Source organism: Alexandromys fortis, unplaced genomic scaffold (assembly GCF_014885135.2).
Source record: "Alexandromys fortis isolate MF-2015 unplaced genomic scaffold, M_Fortis_MF-2015_v1.1 scaffold_71, whole genome shotgun sequence".
In the NCBI taxonomy this organism is placed as follows: Eukaryota; Metazoa; Chordata; class Mammalia; order Rodentia; family Cricetidae; genus Alexandromys; species Alexandromys fortis.
In genome coordinates, this window is record NW_026067954.1 from 4,744,378 (window position 1) to 4,764,718 (window position 20,341).

At 47.6% G+C, this 20,341-nt stretch overlaps 2 protein-coding genes across 4 annotated transcripts in view; one reads left to right on the plus strand and one right to left on the minus strand.

Annotated features, from left to right (window-relative positions):
- The window catches only part of Loxhd1 (lipoxygenase homology PLAT domains 1), a 137,616-nt gene that overhangs the window by 16,804 nt on the left and 100,471 nt on the right, over nucleotides 1-20,341 (plus strand). For all 3 annotated transcript variants that reach the window (XM_050151703.1, XM_050151704.1, XM_050151705.1), the window contains exons 5-6: nucleotides 12,179-12,277; nucleotides 20,111-20,259. In XM_050151703.1, the coding sequence (XP_050007660.1) occupies nucleotides 12,179-12,277; nucleotides 20,111-20,259 (248 nt within the window). The remainder of the gene's footprint in view (nucleotides 1-12,178; nucleotides 12,278-20,110; nucleotides 20,260-20,341) is intronic.
- Nucleotides 1,929-3,287, minus strand: LOC126507362 (Y-box-binding protein 1). Its single transcript, XM_050151706.1, has one exon. It carries the CDS (start codon nucleotides 3,148-3,150, stop codon nucleotides 2,182-2,184), a length of 969 nt encoding a protein of 322 aa, XP_050007663.1. The 5' UTR covers nucleotides 3,151-3,287; the 3' UTR covers nucleotides 1,929-2,181.

A 20,341-nucleotide genomic window follows, 5' to 3' on the forward strand; every position in this document is an offset into this window, starting at 1 on the left:
AAGGAAGTCAGACACACAATCAACCAAAAAAAAATCTGTCCCGTGCTCCCTTAATTAGGCAGATCATTCCCCAATCTGCCCGGGGTTCCCCAACCCTAGCCAGTCACATTTCACCTTCAGGGGTCCACCTTCTTCATTCACCATGTATGCTAGCCACCACTCTTTCCTTCTTCACCTTTTCTGAGACACAGGGTGCAGCTCTTCCATACACGCTGCTCTCTAGAGCTGGAAATCTCAGCTCCACACCAGCACGCAGTAGTGAGGTTGTGCCTCCTTAGACAATCCTAGTATACTAATCCTGGGATCTCCCAGACTACCCGGTGCGCAGACTACATCTGGGGAAATACCACTGACTCCCTTTGGAAAGCAGAGCAAGAGGGAAGGCAGAGGGTGTCCACCACGATCTCCTCTCTTCTTAAGTCCTTGCTTAACTGGTCTTGTCTCTTTGTGAACGAGAATGAGGCGAAGGAGGTCCTAGCAGGTGTTCATTACACTGACGTTCATCCGAGACCAAATGAATATCGCCGAAAGAACTGAGACTAGAGTGGGGGGGGGTCGGCTTATCCTCAGCTGAACTGCCTCCTGACTGTATCTTGGGCAGAGCAAGATCAAGGGCAAACCAGCCTGGCTTAGTGAGAGCCCTATGGCATCATGGGAGTCAGTCGTTCTAACCTCCTGCTGTCCCCGGTGGCCCTCTCCCCCCTTTACACCAGCCCGTCTTGAGTGGCAGGTAGTTCACAGCCTCCCAGGGTGACCCCCACACTGCAAAGCAGCGCTGATGAGCACACAGCTATTTTTGAAACTGGACCACACAACTCTCCCTAGGACTTCTGCTTGTCTTGCTCCAGGCGGTGCTTAACAGACAGTATCTGTCCCACACAGCACTTCAGTGCAGACCAATCCTGGCCAGAACTCAGTGTGAGAGAAGTGGAGGGGGTTTCTCCAGGTCAGGTCGGTCCCTTCTTTGGCTCCATCATCTTGTTTTCCTACACCATACTGTAGGGCAATGTGCATTAGAAATGATCATTTCAAACATTTTAAGGTTATAATAGTTCAGTGACAGCAAGCATACTCAAGGTGTTTTATAAGCAGCCCATCATCTACCTCCAGAACTTTCTCTCTTCCCAAACCCTAGCACACATCTGCTCTCCTCCCAGGCCCCCGTCACCTCAGGTCTATTTTCTGTTTTTCTAAAAACCTCATGTAATTGGAATTATGCAGTAAGTGTCCTTTTATACCCGGCCCATTTCACTTAGCACAGCGTCTTCAAACATCATCCACCCAGTAGCACGGGTCAGAAGACAAATAATATTTAATTGAGTATATACTGCATCTTTGCTCATTTTATCTCTAGCCCATCTATATGAGATATCTATCTATCTATCTATCTATCTATCTATCTATCTATGGAGATTTGGGTCATTGGTACCTTTCGGTAGCTATTGTTCTGAGAGCATTGCTGCTTTCAGCTCTGCTGGATGCACACGCAGGGATAGGTTAGAGTTAGGTTAGGTCATGCGATTCTGTATTGAACTTTGAAGAATCTCCACGCTGTTTTGGATGGTGGTTGCAACATTCCTGCATCCTCTCCTACATTGCTGGGAGTTCCAATTTCTCTTCATCATTACCAGTGCTTGTCATTTTGATAACACCGTCCAGCAGATGCGAATTCATATCTCTGTGAGGTTCTGATTTGCATTTCCATAATGATTCATAATATTGGTGATTTCTTCATATGTGCTTCTTGGTCATTTGTACATTTTTTTTTTATTTAAGACCTTTATTAACAGGTGCTTGCAGTTTGTTGACTTTTTTTTTTGAAAAAATCAAGTTGTAAACTTTTTATTACAAATTAAAAATGAAGTTCTTAAAAATCTTAACTTGACCAGATATGAAACAATTTAAAAACCATTAAAGGTGTATTGAGAAAAACCAGACCTTTTTTTTTTTAAAAAACACATTTGTCATTACCAAAAAGAGACATCTTTAGGTAAAAATAATAAAAACCCCATGCTGCATAGATAATGCAGATAGTTCTAGCGTATCTGGTCAACGGGCAAAAAGCAAGCACTTAAGGTCTTCAGCTCCAATCTTTGTTCATTTCTTATTGCTGGAATTTCATATTCGTTTCTTCTTGTTGGATGACCAAACCGGATGATGGTAGAGATGGTAAGCCGGCATTTACTCAGCCCCGCCCTGCTCAGCCTCGGGAGCGGACGAATTCTCAGCTGGTGGATCGGCTGCTTTTGTCTCTTTGCCATCTTGTGGTTTAGGGTTCTCTGGGCGTCTGCGTCGGTAATTGAAGTTGCGGCGATACCGACGTTGAGGTGGCTGCTGACCTTGGGTCTCGTCTCCTTGATTTTCTTTGTCCTCTTCATTGCCATCCTCTCTAGGCTGTCTTTGGCGAGGAGGGCCCCTGCGAAATCGTGGTCTGTAACCCCGATACATATTCTGTCTCACTGGTCTACCTTGCTCTCCTGCACCCTGGTTGTCAGCACCCTCCATCACTTCTCCTTGCACAGGAGGGTTGGAATACTGTGGTCGACGCCCAAAGGGTCTCCGCAAATAGTAAGGTGGGAACCTTCGCCTGCGATAGGGCCGGCGTTGTTGGGCTTGGCCTTCAGGAGCGCTTTCCGATCCCTCGTTCTTTTCCCCACTCTCACTATTCTGGTAATTCTGCTGGTAATTACGTGGAGGACCCCTACGACGTGGGTAGCGTCTATAATGGTTACGGTCTGCTGCGTATTTACTGCCTTGAACTGGAACTCCACCAGGGCCTGTAACATTTGCTGCCTCCGCACCCTTTTCTCCTTCAACAACATCAAACTCCACAGTCTCTCCATCTCCTACACTGCGAAGGTACTTCCTGGGGTTATTCTTCTTTATGGCAGTCTGGTGTACAAATACGTCTTCCTTGGTGTCATTCCTGTTGATGAAACCGTATCCGTTCCTTACATTGAACCATTTTACTGTTCCCAAAACCTTCGTTGCGATGACCTTCTTGTCCCCGCCGGCGGGCGCCGCCGATGTGAGGCCGCCCGGGCCGCCACTCCCCGCGCCGCTGCCCGTGGAGCCGGGCTTGGTGTCGGCGGCGCTGAGGGCGGCGGCGGGGGCGGCGGGCGGCTGCTGGGTCTCGGCCTCGCTGCTCATGGTTGCGGTGGTGGTGACTGGGGCCGGCGGCGACGGCTGCGGCTCCTCCCGGGGTGTGATGGTGACTAGGCCGGCGGCGGCGGTGGGGCTCTCAGGGCTCTCTGGGGTCCGCTCTCCGCTCCCGCTACCGATCGAACTACTCATTTGTACATTTTTATTGGAGAATCATCCAATTAAATCCTTTGCGCTTGTTTTAGATATCAAACTGCTTGTACTTTGTTCTTTTTGAGTTGTAGTTATTTATTTTTCAATATTAACCTTTTATCAGATATCAGGTTTATAAATATTTTTCTTCCATCTGTCTAGTTGCCTTTCACTCTTGATAACTGACTGTATCCTCACAGATTATTTCTGCTCTTTTCCTATTGGTCAATATATTTATTCTCAAGTCAGTACACTCCTGCTGCTTTATGGTAAGCTTTGAAATCAGACATTGTGAGGCCTGCACTTTTACTCTTCTTTCTCAACATTGTTTTGTCTAGCCAGTCTCTCTCGATGGCCCACTTTGTTTAATGCATTCTGGATGGTCATTAACTGTTTTAAACAATGAATTACATCATGTTGAGGCAGTCCGCGGCCTCTGTTCACCTTGAAAAATGAGCATCTTCTGTACCCCAAGTTTCCAACTCCTGCCCAGGACTTCAGGCCACTGGAGAAGCACTCTGGGTCCTCCTAGCACATCCCCACAGGAACCAGCAGCAGTGGGGTCCCTTCATTGGCCGGCTTCCCCAGCGTTGCAATGGAATGGTCCAGCAGGCGGCACACGCAATTAGGCAATGCAGGCACACGTGGAGCGTGCACAGGGACTTGGCAGCCATCTCCCTGATTGTCTTCCACTTAGAGAGGGTACCAGGGGACCTGGCATCTTCTGGAATTTATGGAAGGCTGGCAGCCACCCCTCCGGCACATTTGCATTTGTCATCCCTAGGAACACAGGCTCAGCTATGCAACGGCTTTGGAAGCACTGGGAAGTTTCTGTCCTTCCATCTGTCTCTTGGCATCCCTTCCGTTATCATGCGTGCCCAACTCTTCCTGGAAGGTTTCTAGTGTCTTGTCTGGAATGACTCCCCTTCTTACAACCTGTAATCAGAGGGACAGAGCAGCCATGGTGCTGTCTCCACACCTATGGAAGCCCTGGGCCTGAAGCCAAGTTCAGTCTCCTGCTCTCTGAGACAGCATCCTCCTTAGTAGCTGCCAAAGCAAATATGTCTGGCTGACAGCGTGGGATGCAGCTCCCAGGTGTTTTGAGATGGATAAATAGCTAAGAAACACCACACTGCAGGGATGGCTGTTTGCCTCTGGCTCTAATGAGCAAACCTCTCTCTCTCTCTCTCTCTCTCTCTCTCTCTCTCTCTCTCTCTCTCTCTCTCTCAGCATGTGCCACTCCCAGAGTAACACTGGGGTGTCTTCCTTCCCCCGCCCCGCCATCTGCCACATCGATTGATTCCTAAGGGCTGGTATGAGCATCGGTTGGCAATAGGTTTGTGTATATGGGGGAAGGGATATGTATGACGTTCCACCTATGAGGGCAGCAGCAGGCAGGTGCCAAGAGCTCTCTCCTAGGAAGCAGAGCTCTTGGGTGTGAGATCACATTTCAGCCACTGTGTGACTTTGGGCAAGTCACTTGTGCTGCCTATATTTCCACTTCCTTGTCTTACAGGAAGCCATTCTGGATGTCCCTTGGGGCCCCATGTCGTGCTGGTTTTCTCTCCTCCTGTCTTTCTTGCCTGGCCCTGGTTTCTACCTCCCTGATTTCTTCTACTGTAACACTGTCACTTTTGTTGTGGCATTTCTGGGCATAGGGCCGACATGCCATTGCTAAGCCAGATGCAGAATTATGCAGGCTATGATCGCAAGGCTGACAGGCCCTCACTGACCCGAGGATACTCAGGACACATTCCTGAGGTGGAGGTGGGGTGTAGGGCAATGCGGAAGGATGCAATGTAGAAGCATCTGAGATGGATAAGGTTTGGCAAGACAATGAGATCTCTGGGTGCCCTGGCATTGGGCCTAATAGACTCTGCCCTAGGGGTCTGTGCAGTCTGGCAGCACGAGCAAGTCCTGCGTAGGTCAACCATTGCTACTTCCCAACCTGTCCTGGTTCTTCTTGTGATTGAGATACAGACTGCAGCTTCTGGCTTCTCAGAATTTAAAAGGACTATCAGCCGGGCAGTGGTGGCACACGCCTTTAACCCCAGCACTCGGGAGGCAGAGGCAGGTGGATCTCTGTGAGTTCAAGGCCAGCCTGGTCTACAGAGTGAGTTCCAGGACTGACTCCATAACTCCTGGGAAACCCTGTTTCAGAAAACCAAAACCAAACCAAACCAACAACCCCCCAAAAAGGAAATAAATAATAAAGGAAGAAAGGAAGGAAGAGAGAGAGAGAGAGAGAGAGAGAGAGAGAGAGAGAGGACTGTCAGTGTCACTGTCCCCTCAAGGACCCAGGCGGACTAAAGCGACAACTGTGGATGGGTTCTCGGCCTCCACAACATCTGGAGCCCGCAGGAAAAGCCTCCCTTCCCTGCTTTCCTTCTGCTCCCTGACATTTCCCCATCAACTAGATTCAGTCTCTGCCAGGGCTCTGTGGCTGTGGATGAGCTTGAGGGTGGATCATCACTCCTCATAGCCCTGTGGAGGGGGCTCCAGTCCCTCCGTTCAGGGAAAGGGCCTGGGCTCGAGAGCTGGGGCCAGGCTCGAAGCATTCACCTCCTCTGACTTCACCCCAGCTTCCCGCCTACCCCATCTGCTCCCACCTAGCGCAGCAGAAGATCATCTCCGGAAAGAGTGGGAAGAGAGAACCGCTCACAATGAGGATCTGGTGAGGCATAAGAGAGAATTTTAGGACTAAAAGGGATTTTATCTCCTCCTCCTCCACTTTACAGAAGAGAAAATGGAAACCCAGGGGAGCCAAGCAGCCCGCTGTTGGTCGCACAGCCCGACTGTGGGGCAGAGCGGGAGCCCTGGGCTCATCTGGCTCACGTGGCTCTGAAGCGTATTCATTCAGCGGCTCCATGAATGAACTGTTCTGCTAGTTCCAGGCATCAAATCCTGTGCTCACGGTGGATGTGTGCAACTTTCTCCACCAGCTCAGAGGCTTCAGAAGGCAGAGTCGATAACCACAGGGTGGAGAAGAGAACGAATATGCCCAAGTGGGGATGGTTTAGGCTAATGGAGCATGATTCAAGAGCAATCAGGAGAGACACACGGAGAAGCTGAAGCTCAGGCTGAATCTGCGGGGGTGGCTTGCTAGGTCTGCAATAGGATGAGAGCCCATGGGAAAACAATGGGCTCTGTTGGCTATGTCTTGCCCACACTCTCCAGCCCCAGCATCACGGAGGCTTCCGCTCTTGCCAGGACCACAGCCAGTCACAGGCTCCTTCATCTGAGCAGCCAGAACCTCTGGAGAAGGCATGGAATCATAGATTTTCTCCCAACTTCGTTATTTTGATTCTTAAATGGGTACTTTGAAAGTAACGTTTTCATTTATAGAAATAGAATATTTTCTGTTCTACGTTTTGTACCCAAGAAAATAGAAACTTTTGGTCAGACCCTGCGTTGGTCCTAAGCCCTGCGGGTGTCCAGTCCAGCACCAGTGGATTTTGGTAGCCCTCCCCTGGATTCCAGTGTGGACTGGAGTGAGCGGTGGGAGTCTCAGAAAGGTGCCTATTTCTTGACCTTTGAGTCTCTCCTTATTCCACCATCTACTCCCCAGTCTTCCCTCCAGCCTCCTGGAGCTCTTTAGTGCCAAAGGCAACACAAAGGCGCGGGAAACTGGCAAAGGTTCTCAGGGCTTCTATCAAACCAGAGACTGAGGCTTCCTCCAGTACTGACTGTAGGCGACTTTATTCTTTTGTTCCAGTGATAGGAAAAAACATGGCCTCAAAGTATTGAAAAATATGCAAAGAATAACAGAAAAATTCATAATCCTATCACTTGAAGATGGTGGCATGCAATTTTTGTTTGGTACTTACTCATGACAGGCATAATTCTTAACAAACTACCACCTACCTGTCTAATGTCTGTCTGTCTGTCTGTCTTACAAGGGATTGTATCATTGACTCCAACTGCTGACAACTGACCCACGTAATGAACAAACCAATGCTATCACGTGATACCCATCAACACTGATGATCCATATTCGTTTTATACAGATTTTCAACATACATTGGCTGTTTTCAGTAAATGATTACCATAACACACTTTCACACAATACATTACCCTTGGGTCTGGGACACAGAAGAGTCCATAACTTAAGATTACAGCCACCACCCTTTTGCTTAGTCTGTAAAGGGCTGATTGCATGGGAATCAAGGTCAGTAAGGTTGGTCGTTACCTTGTTCTCTGAAAGGCAAGTGAAGCAAAGGGGCTGAGCACAGCAGGACAGCATCTTAGAGTCTTCAGAGAACTCATGGTGGACTATTAACTTGACTGTAGGGTCCAGCAAAAGTTCCAGGTTCTTAGGATACAGGCGATATTTTTTTTTTTTATCACAGCCCAGCATTGCCTAATCTCCTAATCATTTATTTTAAACAGCTGCATAGCAGCAGCCCATGGGGGAAAGCCCATCACAGTTCACCCATCAGTCTCCTGTTTTGGATATTTTAGCATTATTTAGAATTCTGTGCTTGTAGGCACACAGAAAAGAACCATTTCTTTCCTGTAAACCGTTATGTGCAGGGATCCCACAGTCAGCCCCACAGTTTGCATGTGTTCAGACTTCCGAATGTACGATATGCCAATCACTTGACTCCCAGAGAGGCTGAGCAAAGTTTAGTTCCTCTGGCAGAGGTGAGCAGTGTCTGGGAAGATAAACAGTAGCCGTGTAGAGAAGCCTGGGATGGGCAGGGCGGTGCTTCCTGAGAGAGGAGTGAAAGTTTGCTCAGAGCAGCAGATGTGGGGACAAGGACAAGCGGCCACCAAGGGACAAATCGAGAAAGCTCTGCAGAGCTGGTGAGCTGACCGAGCTGGGGACAGCAGTGAGGAGCCAGAGCTTCTATGCTGTGTCTGCCACGCCAGCTTATCACAGGGAAAATACACTGTGTATTTATAGAGGTAATGACGAGGCAGATGATGGTCACACACATCTACTACAGACCAAGTGTTTTATCCATTTATTAATTTGTGTGTGTGTTAATGTCTGTGCTCGTACATGTGTATGTGGATGCATGTTCATGTGTACACCAAGGGGGCTCTTACTGCCCTGGTGCTTGACAGCCAGGCTAGGCCAGCTGACTGATGGACCCCAGAGATCCACCCATTTTTGTCCCCTGAGCCCTAAATTACAAGCGCATACCACCATGCCTAGCTCTTTTACTGTGTTCTAGGGATTAAACTCAGGTCCTTCCGCACGCAAGGCAAACACTGCATTAAGTCACCTCTCCCGCTCCCAAGTGACATATCAATGCATTGTCAACCAGGCTGCAGTGAGATTAAACCCAGAGCATGTGTTTGAGGCTGTAAGTGCCAGTGGGCACCACAGACAGTAGTTCAGGAGTGAGTGCCCTTTGGGCTCCAGAGTCGGCACTTCTGAAAGAGTTTGGCATGTGAGCTGGTATATATGGGAGCCTTCTGGTTCAGATCTCTTGAGATCCAGTTTAGGTTTTACCATTTCTCAAGTATGAACCAGGTCCAGTTTCTTAACTGCCTTTCTCCCCATCAGAGGGTGGCACAGTCGCTGTCTGGCCTGCAGAGTTACATTCTCAGTCTGTGACAGAACACTTGGCAAAAGCCACTCAAGGAAGGAAGGATTGATTTGGGCTCATGGATTGAGAGGACACAGTCCCTCATGGCGGGGAAGGCGTGGCTGTGGGCAGCCCCATGGCTTTGGGAGTCTGAAACGTCTGCTTGTCATATGGCACTGCCCAGGGAACAGAGGTGGCTCAGGTCAGAACCGAAGCCAAGTTACAACGGTCCAGCCCTGCTGCTACAGCCTTACGTATTCCAGCCAGGGTCTGCTAGGTAGGCCTCTGTCCAAAAGGATTCACCACCCCTCAGAACAGCTGAGGCCCAACTGTTAAAATCCCAGAGTCCCTGGGGGGCACATACAAGCTGCAGCAGGGTTCATTGTTGTGAGGGCTGAGGTAACATTGTGACTGGCCTTTCTAAGGTCCTCAGTATGAAGGGGCCTTGTTTGGGCATGTCTGCAATAGCAGTGACCTAGAGACCATTTAAAGAGAAACACAAAAACACTAGTCCTGTTTGCCAGACTGGAAGAGAGAGAGGGATAGAATAAAAAAAAACACACTGTGGAACAAAGCAAAGGAAGAGCCCTGGCGTCTCTGAACCTAGGAGTTCCCAAGGCCCCTCAGAGGCTGTGCAGGGTTTGGAGGCTAAAGGGGAGATGGCCCGACCTCCTGGAGATGGGAGACACTGGCACAATCCAGGCAGAGTCAGGTTCACGGCCAGGAAGAAGGGCCCCTGGGCTGAATTTCAGGCCAGTGGTCAGTGGCCCACCTGGTCTCCCTGAGCAGGAAGGAGTAGTGCCAGCCTTGTCTGGCTGGGAGAGAACATTCTTACCTCCCAGGGAGCCCTCCACGCACTCCCCTCATCTCTCCCCCTGCGTTTTCATCTCCTCCCCCGCACCTCCTGTGATCTCTCCCTTCTAGCACCTCAGCTTGTGTGAGTTACAGGCTGTGGGGCGAAGCGGCACCACCAGCTTCCCCAGTCCTGTCACAGTCCCAAAGACTGAGGCTGCGGTCCGCGTACACGTGGTCCGGGGACGGAAGAGAAGACAAGGTTTACCTGTGGCTATTTCTCAAAAAAGAAAAAAAAAAAAAAAGCTGCTCACGTGCCCAGCTCCAGCCTTGGCTCAAGCGGTGTTGGTGTGAGACAGCCCTTCCCAGAGCCACAAGGCTCAGGGACATACATGTATTCAACATGTGGCAGGGACATGCCCAGCTTCTCACACGTACATGTGGACCAAGATCTGGGGTGCCAACTCCTCATCGCTGAGCCTCCCCCACCGCCGTGCTCTCTGGAGACGTGTTATGTCGCTGCTGTGCGCTGACTGTTCCAGACAGCGCAGGGGAGGCTGTGGGGGCGGCTGGCACACCAGGCTTAGGCAGCTAGGGCCTGCCAGCTTCTGCCTTTTCGGGAAGCCCACGCAGGCGCTTCCGCTGGCCTTCAGGGACAGATTTCCTGTTGGAAGGGTGGTAGCCCTTGTACTTCTGCCTCCAGAGAGGAAACTGCAAAGCCAAACATGTGTTTTGTGTCCACTGAGCAGGACAAGAGGCCGCGACTTGTCCTTTAAGCAGACTCGAGCTCCACAGCACAGTTTGGGCCGCATTTGCTTGGTTTTGGAGGGCGCTATGCGTTATCTCCAGGCCGGCTCTGAATGGCTCCTTGTGTCTTGGGAACTTGCACTGATCTTCAGCGAAGGGAGGCTGTTGCCCTCGTGGTAGGGTTGTGAGCTAAGTAAGATGTACTCATTCAACACCACACAACTTTGTAAGGATTTCGGTCTGTGTGCTCAATACAATTGTCCAACAGATGGCGCCAGAGTGTCTTGAGGAAGGGATTCTTATTTGTACTAAGTGCCCGCCTGGATGGGCTTATGGTCACCCTGCTGAAAGGGTAGAGTCAGTTTCGGGAGAATTTTTGCAAGTAGCATACCTCTGGGCAAATCACAAGCCAGTTCTAGAGATGGCTCGAGTAGCAACCCCCATAGTTTGTCGCTAGGAATGTTTTTTCCACGTTGGTCACTCTTCTCATCCAATTCGACCTTCCCCACTCTCTGTCTCTGCTCTTCCGTGGGCTCTGAGCCAGGGCAGGGATGAGAGGCGCAGTGTGTGTAAGGTGGGGGGGGCACTGGTGCTGCCGTTATGTCTCATACTGTGTTTCCAGGCTTAGCTCCCATTGCATCCTGCATGGTGAACAGGGGGAGCTGGCTCCAGACTATCACCAACCCAGGGCCGTGCTCCACCCATGCAGAGAAGGGACTTCCCAATCTCCAGAACCCTGGGCTTCTCAGCTATCGGTTAAAATGCCTGCTACCCAGCAGGCACAGCTCACTTTGTGGCTGGACATCTCCAGTCTCGAGTACCTGAACACACACATAGAGACCAGGGAACAGTTGAGGGTGGTGGCGCACACATTCAATCCCAGCACTTGGGAGGCAGAGGCAGGAGGATCTCTGTGAGTTTGAGGCCAGCCTCATCTACAAAGCAAGTACCAGAACAGCTAGGGCTGTTATACAGAGGAACCCTGTCTTGAAAGGGGGGGGGGGGGAGCCAAACTTAGCTGTCATCTGTTTTGTGTGGGCAAAGAATGATGGATACACGTACAAATGATTGAAACCAGAGGAAGAACAATACTCATGCTCCACAAAATTCTGAGATTCCAACGAAGTGTCAAAAAAATAAAAACCCTTTACTGGGACACTGTTGTGCCCGTTTTGTTCATGTAGTCTGGTCTGTAGCTGCTTAAATTGTAAAGGGCTTCATTGAGGTACAGTGTACACCTGACAACTTAGTGCAGTTCGATGGAAAGGTATATAGCTGTATAACCACTACCACCTGCAAACTGTTTCCGTCATCCAGAAAGTTCTTCAGGTTTCTTTATGGCCATCTCTCCTCCCCTACCTCTGGTCTAACGCATATGGTTGAGTTTGTGCCTGATCAACAGGGCTGAGTCATTATATCAGAGATGAAATGGCCTACAAACGCCTAAAATACATCCAAACGGGCACTTTCTAGAGAAGCCGACTGACATCACGTAGGGCAGGGGAAGCCACTGTGTGTATTGAGAAGAACCTTGAGTCCAAAAGCAAGAGACGCATGGTTCACAGCTGAGCGTCCTGTGTGGGTCACCCCACCCTCTGAAGCTCTGGTTTTGACCTTTTGGAGCCAGTATTGAGTGTCTTCTTTCTTGCCCCATAATTGACAGTAACAATAATGACAGAAATGATGAGAAGTCACTATCGTCTGCACATCCGTGGGAAGGACGGACGGTTCAGTAGCTATGAATGTATCTATAGTTTTCTCTTCTCAGGACCCTAATGAGGCAAGGTTTTCTCTGTCCTTGTTCCCAGGAAACAAGTATGAAATCAAGGTGTACACCGGCGACGTGATGGGTGCAGGGACAGATGCCGATGTCTTTATCAATATCTTTGGAGAGTACGGAGACACAGGTAACGGTCTGAATCATTTCCTCGAGAGTCATGCCCAGTACTGCTTCCTAGAGCAGCTGTGTCTTATAATCCCGGCTGAGGATGCAGCTTTAGCCCCTCCCCTTTTGGTCCTCCTGTTGAGTGTCTCTCTTGTGCTGTGATTTGCCATGGTTTGTCCTGAATAGTAGGGTGTCTTGTGAGGTCAAATGTATATATGTGTCGTAGGTTTTCTTTCTTTCTTTTTTTATTGTTTTTCTTGAGCTGTACACTTTCTCCCATAGAAGGGGAGAGAGAAGGAAGAAAGTGGTGTGATAGATTTTCAAATCTCTCTCTCTCTCTCTCTCTCTCTCTCTCTCTCTCTCTCTCTCTCTCTCTCTCTCTGTCTCTCTCTCTCTGTGTGTGTGTGTGTGTGTGTGTGTGTGTGGTGTGACATTCAGAATAAGTTATGCCTGGCTTTGGACGGATTGAAATTGAATAAGCTCAAACTTCCCATCTTCAGGAATTATTCTCACTAAATTCCTCTATTGCCATAAGCTCTGCTTCTGTGGTTGCAGTGGGGCATAGTCTAATTCAGTATAGTCAAGAAGGATGGCCCAGAGCGGGGCTAAGGGACGGAAGAACTGCACACAGATACAGTTGCAGGTTCTGGGAAGAAGTTCAGGTCACAGGCTGAGACCGGTGGTTTGCTCTCCCTTCTGCCAACTTAGAGTAACACAGGAGCCAGAAAAGCTACCGAGACGTGTGAATTTGGGGTAGAATACATCAAAAGATTCATATGGATTGCTGAACTTATAAGGAGGAAAAAGATCACTGCAGGTGCCAGGCATGAAGGAGAAACTCAACACCTGAGTATTAGCTATGGATTGATACCGTGGCCCCGAGAAGGAGGAGGGGTCACAGTCATCAATCTAGAAGACAGGTTTTTGTGCTCATTGGGGGTCAGAACAGAAGGTGTAGGTCCTGAATGAGGCAAGAGATTTGAAATTAGGACCACACGTGAAGTCAGGGGCCCCTGAGTCACAGGAAGAGGTTCAGTGAGAAGGCAGAGCAACAGCTCATTGGCACAGACATCGCGTCCCTGTTGGAACTCAAAACCGAAAACAAACAAAACAACACTGAAAACCTCTGCTGCACAGAGACTTGAGGTCCAACTGTCACACTAGATGTGTGATTTCAGAACTCTTCTCTTCCCACACAGAGTATTTGGTTCAAAACGGGTATGATGGCACACAGCTTTGATCCCAGCACTCGGAAGGAAGAGGCAGGCTGATCTCTGTGAATTCTAGGTCAATTTTCTCTACATAGTGAACTCCAGGTCAGTTGGGGCTGCATAATGAGACCCTGTCTCAAAACAACAACAGCAAAACCAAATTAGAATACTTGATTCATAGCAAGTAAATCTCCATTAGCGTTCTGCAAAAACCTTTCTAAGACTACATGAGATTCCCACAGAGAAAGCATTGGAGCGAATTTGTTTTCCAAAACAATAAGACTCTTAAGTACACAAATCCACCACGATGAAGCCGCAAACCACACAGCAACCAGAATGAAATCCCCAGGGGTTTCGGATAATGGAGTGATGTGGGCTAGCCTATAACTTAAGGTATTTTAAAACTATTAACCGCGTGAAAGAAAGAACTGAGGAAGGTACAGCACCATCAAAGACAACACATTAGGAAAAATAAACAAACCCACAGGAAATGAAAACACAGTTCGTAAAGATAAGCATCTTTGCAGGTGAGTTAAACACTGCCATTACAGATGCTGAGGAGAGATTTAACTGTAAGTATATGAGCAAAACCCTCAGATGGAGCACGGAGAGACAGGGTTGGGAAGGAGGCAGGAGGAGCCAGGAGAGCAGGGGAGGAAGGGAGGTCTGATGGAGGTTGAGTAGGCGGTCTGGAAACAGAGGATACAGGTCACAGGCGAGAGGAGATTTTCAAAGAGCTAATGGCTGAAGGTTTTTTTTTTTTTTTGAAAGCTCCAACAGACCTGAATCGTCAGTTTAAAACGGGTAAATGACTCACTGAATAAAATCTATGATGGAATCTACATCACCGTGTAAAAAGCAAAGCAAAGAGAAAGATCTTAGAGGAAGTAGATTTGGCAGGTCACTTTCTATAAAAAATACCACGTAGACGGATGGAAAACTTACAGTCGACAACAGAGGTTATAAATTCATATAATCACAGCTTCAGTATTCTCAGCCAGGATGTATGTCAACCAGTAATTCCATACCAGAGAAGCTATCATTCCAGGCGAGGGGGAAGATTAACTGTTTATTCTAGCAAAGAGAAACGGGACGTATGTGCTCTACACTCAGGCTTAAACAGCCGCTAGTAGGTACCGTTGGATGTGGTGACTCATAACTGTAAGTTCCAGCACTCGGGAGACTGAAGCAATGGAAACAGGTGTTTGAGGTAGCCTGGACTACATATTGAGTTCAAGACCAGCCTAGCTTACATGTGTAGGAAGACCTCCATCTCTCTTTCACACACACACACAAGTGAACAAAATATTGATAGCTATGTAACAAACCTAAGTAAGCATAAAATATAACATATTTTATTTATTTATATACCATAAAAGATAACAGTGACTAACACAAGGGACAAGAGGAGTGTCTACCTAAGACATTTAAGATTGATATTTGAGATGGAAATTGGACAGAGCATTATGAAGATTTTGTCCATTACCCATCTCCCCATCCCCAGAGAAGTTAAGCTGTGAACTGTAGACTTCATTAAGCTAAGTCTGAATATTAAAATCATACCGTGAACACCAAAAGTTGGAATGCACAATCTATAAGTGAAAAGAATGAATAGAAGAGAATCAAGATCCAAACTCTCGGTGGATCGAAGCAAAGCAATGAGAAAACATGACTGGCAGCAGATGTAGGTTTATTGGTCATCACAGGAGAGTCTGGGAAGGGCAGACAGTCTTGCTGGGCATGCTGGTAACCCCAGCACTCTGGAGAAGGTACAAGAGAGCGGGAGTTTGAGGTCAAGCTGAGCTATTAACATGATTCCCTTTCAAAAAAGGATATTCTCATACTATATAAAACTAAAGAAAAAATTCACCATAAATATAATATGAGAGGAGAAATTTGGGGATGAAACAGGCAACATGAAGTATTCTGGGTAAATCTGGGGTCTGTGTCCTGTGAATGTCACCATATGTCCTAGCCTGGACCTTCAACTCAGCATCCTATAAGATTTGATTGGCTCAAAGACTTGCAGAAGCCAATTAACCACTAAAGAATGAGAGTATCCATTAAAAATTACTCAGGACTCCAGAGCCACAAATTGTTTATGTAAAAATCTACCAAATGGTTAAGAAATAGTTACTATTCATCCTCAATAAATAATTTTAAAGAAAAAGAGGTCATTCATCTAGTTCATTTTTATCAATTTTGATGACAATATCAGGCAGATAAAATTAAAAGAGAAATCAATAGTTTATATTCATTTATGAAAGAAACTCCCCCCCAATTCCAAATAAAATATTGGCACGCTAAATTTGTAAATAAACATATGGATAAGAAGTCAACAGCAATTTAACATTAGGCAACCTGTTCATTGATTTTATTATAGCAGATATTTAAAAAGAAAAATAGAATGATCTTAGATATATTTGAGTTAATTATTATTTGTATTCATCACAATACTAGAAGGCCTAAAGCAAGGGGGGGAAAAGACATGATAAAGAAATAAAAGCTTGGCTGAGTGGTGGTGCACACCTTTAATCCCGGCACCTTGAAGAGGCAGGTGGATCTTTGAGTTTGAGGCCAGCCTGGAAAGAAAGAAAGGAAGGGAGGGAGGGATGGAGGGAGGGATGGAGTGAGGGAGGCAGGCTACAACAATTGAAGATGAAAGCAAAGACTCCCCTCCCATCCTTCTCTCCCCTCCCCCTCCTCTCCCCTGCTCTTCCCTCCCCTTCCCTGTCCCTTCTCTCCCCTTCCCTTTGTTCTTCCCTCCATTGTCTTGCTTCTCCTCTTCCCTCTGTCTTCCCCCCTCTCTTTCTCTGTCTAAGCCTTCTGAGCTCCTGCCTCAGCCTCCTGAATGCCAAGATTATGGGTATGTGGTACAAGAAGCCACTAACAAGTTTTCATTTGCATAAGCAACATCACCCACCAAATCTGGGAAGATGTATATAGGTTAAAAAAAATCATCAGAATCAACAAAAATCAAAGTTTGCTAAAGATAGTAGATTAAAATTTAATAAGAAAAATTACTAAAACAACAAACAATTTAAATATTTAGTGTAAAAGCATGCTATTTACATCAGAAACTAGTACATAAGAATGACTCTGAAGAGGGAAGGCTTTCGGGGAAGTACAGGTTTTTGAAAGATGTGCAAGAATATACAAGTTGATGAAGAGATGTGTTCATAACGAGAAAGGACCCAAACTCGCTAAGATGCCATGTTTCCCCGTTCTTCTGTAAGAGCAAGGCTACTGCAGTCAAATTCCTAAAAGCAAACATCCAAAGCTCAGGCTACTATTAAAATATAGAACCATAAAGATCTAAATATCACCATGATAACTTTGAAAAAATAAAAACAGCATGAGCGGGGCTGATGAACGACTCAGCAGGTAAAGTCCTTGCTGGCAAACGGGACAACGTGAGCTCTAGTCCTGGACCACAGGATGGACAAAGAGAAGTGACTCCTGCAGGGTGTCCTCTGCCCTCTGCATGCACACACGTACGAGCCAGAGTGTGTGGCTCTGTCCGCATACAAATAGACAGATGGGACTCGTGGAACAGAAATGGTATGAGTGATAGCCATGATGGCAGATCTTTGCCCTGTAAGAAACAAAGACAGTGCAGATATTTTTAAAACCTAAGCTACGTTTATTCAACCTGTTTAATGCACGTGTGAGAGACACCTGTTCCCTGGCACGTGGGAGGACACTTTGTGAGCCGGTTCTCTTACCATCACGCAGGTCCCAGGGTTCTAACCCAGGTTGTTCAGCTTAGTAACAATGGCCTTGGGAACTGAACCATCTCTCCCGCCCAGTCATAGAGCCTTAAAAACCAAAACAGTGTGATGGGAGAAGGACAAATAAAACTGCCCGATGGAGCAGAATAAAGAACCTAAAACACATAGAATGATAGCATCATAGATTATACATCTGAGAGCAAAGATAAGATGCTTAATTACTGGTGTTCGAATAATTGTCTAGCCATCCGAGAAAAGATGAAATTAGATTCTTATCTTTCACAATGCACGAAAATAACTTCCAGATGGGCTAAAGACTTAAGTGTGAAAAAATTATCAGAATTTTTGAAAGAAATTTTAAGATCTTAATTTTTAATGTCAACCTTAACTTAAGGATGAAATTTAATAAGGAATTTACCAAAATCACACATATATTTATTTACACATGTACTCGCATGCACGCACACACATGCATGTGCACACACGTCAAAGAAAATAGCACAACAGTTTTTTTAAAAAAAATGGAACAGAAGATATGAAAATAAAAAAGGCTGAGGCACACTGCCTAAATGACACAGAATCTATATGTACATGTATTATATAGTCAATTGATGGAGGAAGGTAATTAGTTAATTATAATAAACCAACTGCTTGGCCTCATAGCTTAGAACATAGGTGGGTGGAATAAACAGAATAGGATGCTGGGCGGAAGAGGAAGTGAGGTCAGACTCTGCTCTGCTCCCGGAGAGACTCGACAGCTCTGCTCTGGAGCAGAGACGCCATGCTTGCCATGCTACACTCTCCCAGGATGGACGAAGGCTAGAATCTTCCCGGTAAGCGCACCTTGGGGTGCTTACACACATCATTAGAAATGGGCTAGACCAGGTGCGAGAATTAGCCTATAAGGGCTAGAGGAGTTCATGGGCCAAGCAGTTCTTTAAATGAATACAGTTTGTGTGTTGTTATTTCGGGCATGAGCTAGCCAAGCGGCCGGGGTGTTGGGGACACAGCCCCGCCGCTCCTATTTTCAACAGTCAATCTCTCAACAAAGTAAGGAAGTGCAAATTAAAGCCACAGTGAGATACCATTCTACACAGAATAAAAATCTTAAACTACAGATGTTGATGGTGATTACGGGCGGTGGAAATCCCCATATGTTGCTGGTGGGAACTAACACCCTGAGAGCCTTTTGGGGAGCGGTGCTGTCCGACGCACTAAAGGCGAGCATACAGCAGATCAACAACCATCTCTGCACGTGTGTGTGTGTGTGTGTGTGTGTGTGTGTGTGTGTGTGTGCGCGCGCAGCACGGTCTTTACCAGTGTGCAGAGGAGGGCACAAAGCTTCGCGATGATGAAGTGAGAAACGACTCAGATGTCTGCGGGGAGAGGGGAGCAAGATGGCTCCTTTGTCACGCGGCTCTGGTGGGATGGGTAATGAACAAACTGTCACCAGCCCTGGGTCGTCCAGGGGGCACTCGCAGCAGCCTGCTGGTAACGGCGGCAGTCCCAGCCGTGGTGGCATTGTCACAGCGCGTGCTGTGTTCCCGGGCTGCCCGATATGTGAGAACGCAGCAGGTCTCACTCACACGCACCCGGTGATGCAGACACTCTTGTCGGCCTCACTGTGAAGACGAAGGACTCGCGGTGGTGGGATGTGTACCCTGCCCTCATTCATGCAGAAATCAGAAATGGCCACATGTGGCCCGTGTCTCTTAGAGATGCGTATAGATGCTAATGATGCGGGGACGGTACACACCAAGATAGGGGAGTAGGAAGGAGAGATGAGCAGCGAAGCCTCACACACGGGTTTGCTTTTTTTTTTTGTGAAACGTCTAGCTATTGGAGAATTGGCTCAGGCCTTCACAGAACTTGCTGCTCTTTTAGAGGACCTGAATTCTGTTCCAGCACCCACATAGCTGCTTACAACCCCCCGTGACTCCAGCTCCATGGGCTCTAGAACCCTCTGTGGCTCCCTTGGGCACCAGCCACACACATAGTGAACTTATATACATGCAGGCCAAAACACTCACACACATAAAATAAAAAATAAATCTTTTGGAAAGAAGGGGGGGCTAAATAAACATCTGGAGCAAACTAGACAAAAGTTAGCAATTGCTACATCTCTCACATCTGGATGGTGAGTACCCGAATACTGGAAATTATTTTCTATATTTCTGAATGCCAAAATGTAAATTTAGAAACGAGAGACCATGGAAAGATTTAAGCAAAAAGCTGGCACTTTGGTGGAATGAGAAAGCCTAACTTGTGCGCTCGTGGTTACCCGAATGTGACAGCAGAGAACGGTACAGCAGAGAAACAGCTTAGAACATGATGCTACGCTCCGTGTTCATTGCCCACACGACTTCGGACATATAGTCCCATTTCTAAGTCTTTGTTTCTTCATTTTAGGACCACACTAATAGTGCATCCTTGTTGGATTCTAGTGGGGTGTAAGAGATAAAGATCTGTGTCAGATACACACGGTGTCTGCTGAGAGTAGCTGGCATGGTGTCCAGGACAGGGGTGAGCAAATGCAGCCAGAAGCCCAGCAGCAGCAGCAGCGGTGGCGGCAGCAGCAACTGCAGCCCCTTATGCCTACGCTCACTGCTCTAGTTTAGAACACACAATGGGACCTCAAGTCTTAGGATAAGGGTGCAGTTTGGTTCACAAGGGCAAAGGCAGCAATGAGAAACCCAGTTATGAGACCCAGGCACCTGTCACACAGGAGGCAAACTGGCTTTGCCAGAAGCCGGAAGGATGTTAGGAACCGTTAGATCGCAGTAGGGAGCCGCCCTTGACTTTGTAAGAGCTCTTTCAGTGGGTGGACCATTAAGGCCTCCAGGTCTTCTTTCTTCTCCTCTGTTCCCCATCTCCCCCTCCCCTCTGGTAACTTTCCCGTTTCTGTGCACTCAGGAGAGCGTAGGCTGGAAAATGAAAAGGACAACTTTGAAAAGGGAGCTGAAGACAAGTTCATGCTGGACGCCCCGGATTTGGGGCAGCTGATGAAGATCAATGTGGGCCACAACAACAAGGGGGGGTCTGCAGGCTGGTTCCTGTCCAAGGTAGGTCCAGCTGCTGGCCCGCAGTCCCTGAGGCATGGGAGGGGAGCGCCTGGCTTTCAGAGGCCTGAATCTGAGCCTAACT

Bases quoted from the DNA above. Each gene is read 5' to 3' on its own strand.
- LOC126507362 (XM_050151706.1), bottom strand. From the start codon at position 3,150: ATGAGCAGCGAGGCCGAGACCCAGCAGCCGCCCGCCGCCCCCGCCGCC.